This window comes from Vigna umbellata, chromosome 2 (assembly GCF_029865625.1).
Source record: "Vigna umbellata cultivar VRB3 chromosome 2, Vumbellata_1.0, whole genome shotgun sequence".
Lineage (NCBI taxonomy): Eukaryota > Viridiplantae > Streptophyta > Magnoliopsida > Fabales > Fabaceae > Vigna > Vigna umbellata.
Genome location: NC_142166.1, coordinates 5,111,058 through 5,120,958, shown reverse-complemented (window position 1 = coordinate 5,120,958; position 9,901 = coordinate 5,111,058). Strand labels below are relative to the sequence as shown.

Below are 9,901 nucleotides of genomic sequence, written 5' to 3'. Positions count from 1 at the left end.
TAAAACTAAAATAATGTCACAGTAATTCGTACCATCGGTATTATCACATCACATAATTAATATTAAATATGGTAACGTCATGTAATAAATTTTCATTTTTAAAAAAATTAACAAAAACTATAATTGTCACTTCTTCATTATTCTTAATATAATATTAACGAAAATAACTTGATGCCATTAAACTTTTTAAAATAAAAAACTAAATTAAAACGTATTAAAAAAGTCAATTTAAGATTTCCATAAATGATAAAATACAATTACATGATTTAACATAATTTTTTTTATGAATACGTGGAATGCATTTATATTAATCAATGTAGACTTCTTTCGGTTTAATTAGAATTTACACTTGAGTGTACGTTTGAATAAGTATTTTGAAATTTCATTTTATCATTAATAATAATCCTACACTGCGTAGGTATATGATTCACTCAAATAAAAAAGGAAATATTCGTCATTAGAAACATAAGATTTCATAATTAGTCTAAATTATATTATATTATTGCTAAATTAAAAACTTTATTTACGTTTTTCTGCCGTCGTTAATTATTGTAATAACCCTAATGAATTGGCGTCAATCGCGTCTCATCCATGACAGAAGATGCTCTCTCAGATGAGAAGCAGCAGACATGATGGACCAATGGAAATGACTGCTAAAAATATTCAATCATGATTCAATATCATTTTACGGTTTTAGTCTATTTTCAAAACGTTATTTTATTTTATTTTATTATATTAAAATTAGCAACGGCAATTAAAATAAATAAAAGTTTAATTGGGACCAATAGCTGTTGAGCCATCAAATCAAATCCTAAAGCTGAGAAAACAAAAAAGTGTGTTTCAATTTATAGCCAAACATGGATGTTTTCTGCTTCAAACTAAACTCATCAAGATATTAACAAATTTTAATCAGTGTCTCCTCCCAAAAGAAAACTACCCATCGAACAATTATTCAGTTACCAGAAATCACTGTTTCAACAAGATCAATATAAACTGAGAAAAACACTTCCATCTTCAAAGTGATGGGAAAGCATGGAAGAAAACAGAAAATGAATTGCTCGACAGGATCGAGATCAGTTTACAAGAAGAAGGAGAAAAGGGTACACAATTAAACATAAATCAATCCATTTACATGAAAACCTTTGGTCAAAATCTCAGAATTCAACAAGGGAAAACAGAAGCTTGTGATATAAAAAAGGTGAAGAAAGAGAGAGAGTGTATGTTTTTCTCTCCATGGCCAAAATCTAGCTAGAGGGTTATATATATAAAATGATGATGATAATCATAATAATAGTAATAATAATGACAAGGGTTTAAAAGAACAATTCTAAACGTCTGGCACATGAAGTGCAGAAGAACTTCCTCTTGATCTTGAAGCACATGGGCAAGAAGCAAAATTTCCACTGGATCTCGACATCCATGGCTTCAACCTTGCCATCACAATAAGGGCATGATCCTGGGGCCTGTCGCCGACCCAGTTCCTTCTGTTCCTCGTCCAACACGAACATGTGCCACATTCTTCTCCTGCGAGGTTTCGATCCGACCTTTCTCTTTCTCTCTCCCTTTGTCTCTGTCGCAGAACTTTTTTGAAGGGTAGGTTGAGAAGATGAAGCTTGAACAAGTTTAGATTGTGAAAGGAAGAAACATTGGGGTCAATAACAGGTCTATCTTCGCATATTTATACATCCTCCTGGTTGTTGGCTACAAAGAATATTCCTCACTGCTACAAAATTTCATTTTTATTTTCCTACTTTTACTTCCTTCTCTTCTTCGTTTCCCCTTTTGCATCACATTTTCATGTTTCTTTACTGAGATACTGTTTCCTTTTTTATTCATTAAATTCTTTGTTTTGATACATTATTTGCATAAATATGTTTATATCACTTATTAATTAGAAATATTTTTTTTTATTTTAAAAAAATTAATATAATATTAAGTCAAGGTATGGCTAAATTAAGAACATGTATAATTCTAATTTTATGTTAGAAAATAGAAAAATGTCTATTGCAATTCCATATTAATTTCTTAATAATAAGATTATCAATATTCTTATAAGAAAGATATCTTGAAGATAACAATTTGGGTGTGATCTAAAAGAAGTTGTACTGAACTAAAAGAAGTTATATAATATAATGTACGAAACAATTTTCTAAAAACTATAGTTGGAAGTGGTAGAAAGTAATTTTTGTAAGTGGGAGATCTACTGTAACAAACATCCGATGAACTTTACGATATTATCTTTGTATTTAGATAACAATTTATAATGTTCAAAGTTTGAAAAATCATAAATTGCATCACGATATAGTATTCATTATGCGGGAATAATTTTATTGTTGTAAGAGTAATTTTACAAAGCCTAGATATTTATATATGCTACGTACTAACATTTTACAAACATCTTTAATACCTCGTTCTTTTATTTTATTATTATTATTGCTAATAAAAATAAACACTGTATCAATATATTTATGAATAAGAATGATGACGTTGCCTTGTCCAAAACAAAATGTATTTTTTATATTATGAATGACTTTGTTATAAATTCATACAAGTCCTAAACTTGTTGAAAATTAATACGATTTGACAACAATTCATATCGATCTCATATTAGATTCGATGGTGTTTTAAAATGTAAATATGACTTAAATAACTTTTAATTTTGCGAGTAAGATGCTTCCAAATCCATAATTTATGAAAGCTCTTAATTAAATAATATTAACTATTTGTTATAATCTAACGTACTTTAATTATATATATCATGATTTTATTAGTATATGTGAGAACCCACATATATGTAAATCTAAAAAAAAATGATATTCTATTCTTATTTTATTATTTAAGTTAAAAACTATGAGAATATTCTCTTCACAAATACAGAACATGAGGAGACAAAATCCTCGTAACCAAATTGTTGATTAAGAATTCCCTTTTCTTCTTCTATGCTTATTATGGAATATAATACTCTTTATTCTTTTCAAATATTGAAGTAATCGTTGTGACAAGTTTTACAATTTATTTTTGTCAATTTATGTGAGTCTAGTATGTCCTTTTTCTAAAAATCATTCTACTCTTTAATGCATGCAAACTTTTCGGGTATATGCCTTTTTTTTTCTAAATGCTCCATTTTCCATGGTGGTCATGGAATTGTAAACTCATCATCATTAGGGACTTTGTTGTGTGTATAGGTTAAAAGTAGTGTGGTGTTAGCGGTGTTCAAAGATAATTTTGGTAAACTCTTTAAGGGGAGATAATTATTTAAAAAAAATTCTTGATTTTTTTTTTATTTGAGTGAATTGCAAAAGTTATAATACGGTTGAATATTTTGTTGCAAAAATTAAATCTGTATAGTTTTGTGTTGTAAGGAGGGTTCTGACGTGGGTATGAGTGATTTGATTAATGAGATAACAAATGTGGAAAGTTGAGTATTTTGATGTAATTTTGTGAATTTGTTATGATTTTATGAGTAAAATTTGAAAGGAAAAAAAAGAGGTTATTATGCAAATTTTGGAAATAAATAATGAGAATGAGAACTAATGAGCCTTGTGTAAACGTGGTCTGTGATGTTTTTAATAATTCATTTGAGTTGTGAAATTTTAAATCATAAAAGATTATGAAATAGGTGTGATTTGTGTGCATGAAAATTTTAGACACATAAATAAGAATGAGTGAGATATTTGGTCATTAATAGTTGTAACTATAAAAATATGAAAATTTAAAGAAAACTGGTTGCATGGATAGTCTCAGATGTACTGTCTTTGTAGTTGGACACTACTGATAGATTTTAGAAAAAACTAACCTTTGATTTGTTACTTCTAAGGATGATGAAATTACCCAAGTATGCAGGTATTTGTAGATAGGTAAAGATTAATTTGATATCAGTTTATAAATCGGTCAGGTATAATTATTATACTATTTTTATTTATGAGTATTCATTACTTATAAAAAAAATAAAAAATACAAATTTATATTATGTGAGACCCTGGATAATTAGCAAAGATAATTCTGACACCTCACCACTTATGCACGCCACATCATTTCTCAGCCATTAAAACCCACTCCCTAATCTGATCACATCCCTCTCTGACATACACGGAAAGCCGCGCCCATCATTTCTCTGAAACATTAAAAACGCACTAAACACTGCATGCACACATGCCACCTGTCGCGGGAGAAGCTTCCAATTCAGAGTTTGGTGTGCAGGTGTCAGCTTGGGAGACGTTCGTTCGAACGAACGTGAGTATAACAAAACCAGAATTTTTGAAAACTCTCTCTCTCACCTGCACCACTCATCTTCTTCCTCAGCACCCAAACCCTTCATCTTCTCCAACTTCTCTCTAAGAACTTTCATCTTCTCTCTACTATTACTCATTCCTTTCAACTCCGATCAATTTTCAGAGACCGTAGGAACGTTCACGGACCAGTGAGCTTCATTTTGATCCGAATCCATTTTGATTCTGTAACCGGTAAGTTTCCAAACCATACCCTAGTTCTGGAGTTACTACGAACCCTGTTTCATTTGCATGCAAGGATATAAACTGAGTTTTCTGAGTTTTCTTTGGTTGGACTTAGTTAAGGAGCGTAAGAAAGAGATTTGGAGGGTAGAAAGTCATAGTTGGGCAGATTCAAGTTATACTGTTAAACGTACACTGCTGTCCAGGTAAGGGAAGCTTATATGTTTAATTTATACCTGCCTGTTGTATGATCTGAGTTGCATGTATGAAAAGTATGATGTTTGAGCTGTTATGAACGTTCACTGATATCGGATATGATTTCTGGTTTGTTTTGCATGTTAGTTGATACGTATGAATGATGGATGAATATTGTAATGTATGAGTTATTAATGTGATGAATGTTGAATGTGAATTAATTTGGAAGTGAAAGTTATAAAGTTCATAAATTTGAGAATCATATGAAGTATAAAGTATAAGTTAAAATGTTGAAATCTGGAAATTTGTTAAGGTTGAGAAATCTGAAACTTAAATCATTCCCTTTGATAAATGACGCTCGTCACCGTACGGTCTTAGACCGTTCGGTTTTCCTTAAAATAACTTAGAATGGAATTCTTTCATTTGGAAAGAACTCTGCTCGAGAACGAGCGACCCCTTTTGAATGTCTGAGCGTTCGTTCAGCTCAGCTGTATATAAAAACCTTGAACTTTAAAATATGTAACGTTCGGTCTTATACCGAACGTTCGTTCTATATAGCGCTCGGTCTCATACCGAAGCGTTCGTTCTATATAGCGTTCGGTCCCATACCGAAGCGTTCGTTCTATATAGCGCTCGGTCTTATACCGAAGCGTTCGTCCTAAATAGCGCTCGGTCTCATACCGAAGCGTTCGTCCTAAATAACGCTCGGTCTTATACCAAGCGTTCGTCATGATTGGTGCTCGGTCATTTACCGAGCGTTCGCATTAATGAAGTGTTCGGTCTTAAGCCGAACGCTCGTCCTTATCTTTGATTTATTAAATGTAAATAGCGTTCGTCCAAATATTACAATGTTCATCCTCTTACGTTTGTTCAAATACTGGCATCAGTTCTGTATGTACAAAATTTTACAAAGGAAATTCTAAGTGTTATTGACCATCCTTGATATATTGAACCTGGTCCAAGATCTATGTTATAAAAAATTTTTCTAAGTATCATTATACCTTCAATAGAGTTAGTTCATTTAACTGATCAAACGGAGAGTCACGTCCGTCTATCCAGTAATTTATTTGGACGTTCGTCCTAATTCTTCAAAGGACTGAACGTTCGTCCTCTTGTGCTCTTAAAGTTAAAGATGAAAATGATGATAAATCATAACAAATTACAGTGCGAACACTATATTGAGTGAATCTATGATTATGGATTTTGGACGAGCGTTCCAGGGAGGAACGTCTCATATATGTTGAATATTGAATTGGTAAAGTATGACGGTGGATAGCTAATGTTGGCTTGGTCCATCCTGATATTCCGTGATACTCATCTTCACGTAGAAGGGAGTAGTCATGTGTGGGAATGGCAGGAGGTTCTATTCCTTAGGGGTACTTTGGATAGAGCTAACCTCGAGTGGCAGCGGTTGAGTGTATCCCAGTTACTACATCACTCGGGTGCAAGGACGCCTGTAGCTACACGGTTCATACAGTCCGGACGGTCGTCTAATATACATATAAATTACTATGTTATATTATGTTAAATTTGATGTTGTGCGTGTGCATTGAAATGTTGAGTGTGTATGTTGAATGTATGAATTAAATATTATAAGCTTACCCTTTCGTTTTCCTTGTGTTGTCAATTGTCCATGTACGTTCGTCCTGTCTTGCAATGATCATCCGTGTGGATGTGAGCAGATGGTGGTACGTCCCTTGAAGAAATGCTGGAAGAAGAAAATTTGGATGACGCTAATCTGGTGGAAGTAGAAGTTAAAGCCGAGCCTTAGAGCGCTCATTAGGTGTTAATGTATTAGTATTTCTGTATTAATTGTGAACGTTCGGTTTGGTATTTTGTAAAACCGTTCGTTATGAGCGTTCGCTATTTTTGAGCTGTATATTGAAAACGTTGTACCTTTAACCGTTCGTCTTTTGAATGCTGTTAATTGTAAAGACTGCATTGATTACTGTTAATCGTAATTAATTCTAATTTATGGTGATTACTATATTTTGGGATGTTACATATTATTAGGTTAAATTTAATTAAAAAAAGATTTAATGTGTATTTTATTAAGATAAATTTAATTAAAATTAAAATTTAATATATATTTTATTATGTTAAATTAAATTAAAAATAAAACTTAATTACATTCTATTTTATATCTTTTTGTAATTTTATTTAGTTTTATTTTAAAAATCTATTATTACTATTTTCGGATGAAATATTGGAGAAGTATATCAATGTCCATCTCGATCTGTTTTATAAATAAGACATTATAGACATTTTATAAAGTAAAAATATTTGTAAAACACCATTTATGAAAAAAAAAACGTGCTCCCATAATCAAAGTTATCATTATAAATAACTTATCTTGTAATGTATTTTATGGATTTTCTATTCCTTCTTTCTTAGTTAAGATTCCTTTTTTTCTTTAATTTTTTAACATTTTATATTTATTATTACTTTCTATGGGAAACATTTATCGTAAAATATTTGTTTATTACCTAAAATGTAAATTTTTTCATTTGATACGAAGTTTAAAAAAAATGATAAAATGTGTTTTCAATATGTATAGCTAATAATTTACTTAAAGTTCAATATCTATATCATTTCAGAAATATTCCTTTAAGAATAAGTAAAAGTTAAAACCATGAAAATATTGAAGCTATTATTATTAAAAATCCACTTATCATTAAAACAACAGGGATTGGTTTCAACATGCTTTACACTTTCAGAAAACCAAAATTGACTATTTTCGAAGAAAAAAAATTGTGCTGTATTGTTTTGTCGGGTGAGACCAGCAATGAAGATGGTTCCAGCTAGGCAAACAAATAGTAGGAATTACAAAGGCAAGAGAGAAAGAATATTTCTAAATAAATGTGATTAAAACAAAGAGAAAAATTAGTGTGATAATAGAAGAGCAAATAATTATAATTTTATAGAAAAAAATATGTATTTTTATTATAAAAAACAATACAAATTTATCAAAATAATGAGGAAAAAAAGGTAAGAAAAATACCAATTGGAGACTTCTGTGATACAGTGGGATCCGCGTGGTTAATGTCGTATGCGGCGTGGTTACTGTCGTATGTGTGACTTTTGATCTCTTTCACATTATCTTTTCACTGTTCAATTATTCATCACCTCTGTCACCTTCTTTATCTCTTATTTTTATTTTACTCTCATGTCACTATTATCTAATAAAGACAGAGCCTTTTTTTTTTATTGGCTTTCAATGTAATAAAAAATCCAAGATGAAAAAAATTATAAGTCAAGAAATTATAATACTACTTTTTATTCAAAATTCTAAATACCAAGATACAAATATTAATAAATAGCTCGATCAAACAGTATTAAGAAAAAATAAAATAATTATAACATCTAAAATAAGTCTAATTTAATCTTAAAAATTAATTCATAAAATAAAGTTTACAACATTTATGTATTATAAATTTATTTAATTTTTAATCATTATGACATCTTAACTGGTTTTAAATACAATGAAGTGTGTCAATGCAATGACATAAAGTATTAGGATACATACCTAGAAATATCCCAAATCTATGCATGTGTAAATGCATCATGTTTATCACGTTTTTCTATCTATAAGTGAAACTGGACATAACTAGTTGCTTCGTTCTTTCCTTTAGTCATGTTAGTATGGCACAAAGGCGAATTCAAAACACTCTCCGCGCGTTTAAATTTCAACTTGCTGCTTTCATATCAAACCAATGCCCGACAACTTTTTTTTATATTATTTTTTTAACTCAGTTTAAATACTTATATTTTTTTTTACTTTCTAATTTAAGTTTATCAAATCATATTGCTAAGATTAATTATCATATATTTAATATATTTAATGTATGATTTGTTTTAAAAACTGTAATTTTTTCATAATTTAGTTTTTAAACTATGTTTAATTTTATCTTTTAAACGAAGTGTGATTATTAAATATAATAAAAACATTTCATCTACATTTTTTATGTTAAATATATTATATTTTACTTCACACAAATTCCAATGCGTTGAAATTATAAACATCAAATTAAAACATACACTTTCATTAGTAGATTGTTTAACATATTAATAACTTTAATAATCCTACGTGTAATCATAAAATGAAGTTTCAAGAGAGCAAATCCATCATCGTTGATTTCCTTAAACAACTTCAAGTGCAGATACATTAAGAAATCATGAGATAAATTTTGTGTCTAGATACATTAACCACTAACACTAACATTTTTCAGAAAAAAAAAGTCGTATTTGGTTATATAGTGATTGCCGACAGAGTCATTTTATACATTGTAACAAGCTAAGGCTAAATAATAAAAAATCTTATCTTTCAAATAAAGTTTATAATTTTCATGGTATAATACTTACTTATTAATAATTTTAAAATGTAAATACTGACCAATTTAAAATAGATTATATTTTTTTATAATTTCACTTTATATATATATATATATATATATATATATATATATATATATATATATATATATATATATATATATATATATATCAAACCATGAGTATTTATAATTTTATTACATATAACTAAATGGGAAAGAAACAATAATGTTACGTTTAACGTAATATTTGAAATACTAATATGGTAGTCTTCTTAGTTTATTTATACATTTATATTTTTGCATATTTTAAATTATTTATAATATATTTTCATCTTTACATTATGGAGATGAAGTTACAGTTACAATATTTTAGTTTTTACTCTCTCTTATATCCTTTACAATTGTGTGTCTCCCTTTATTGTTCTCATGCCGTAATTTTACAAACTTAAAATAATAAGTGTAGAAAATATGAATTGAATTTCATAATTAAGTATCACTATTGAGTTTAAAATATACGAGAACATTCATTTTAGATATTATCTTATTTTTTTTAAATATAATAGTTTTAATTAGTTTTAAAATACACATCACAACATACAACTTTTTTCTGGTCAAATAATGAAAAATATGTAAAAATAACAATATATTTTGATATGAAATTTTAGATTATACAACTTAAATATATATATATATATATATATATATATATATATATATATATATTGAATAATTTTAGTCATTAAAACAACTTCATAACTTAAATAGTCGAAATGCAGTATATTTGGTATAAAGAGTTTATGAAAAATAACCATAACTATTGTAAGTTTTAAATCGATTTTAATAATATTTTTTGAGATCGAAACCACAATTACCATAGGAGTATCATATTTGAAACATTGACATTTATACACGTATAAAATT

At 28.7% G+C, this 9,901-nt stretch overlaps 1 protein-coding gene across 1 annotated transcript; it reads right to left on the bottom strand.

The window, feature by feature from the left end:
• Positions 1–1,108: 1,108 nt before the first annotated feature.
• LOC124843629 (uncharacterized) lies at positions 1,109–1,680 on the bottom strand. Its single transcript, XM_047320427.2, has one exon. The coding sequence runs from the start codon at positions 1,515–1,517 to the stop codon at positions 1,314–1,316; it is 204 nt and encodes a 67-aa protein (XP_047176383.1). The 5' UTR covers positions 1,518–1,680; the 3' UTR covers positions 1,109–1,313.
• Positions 1,681–9,901: the final 8,221 nt, after the last annotated feature.

Excerpts from the sequence above, each read along its gene's own strand:
- LOC124843629 (XM_047320427.2), bottom strand. The coding sequence starts at position 1,517 with ATGTGGCACATGTTCGTGTTGGACGAGGAACAGAAGGAACTGGGTCGG.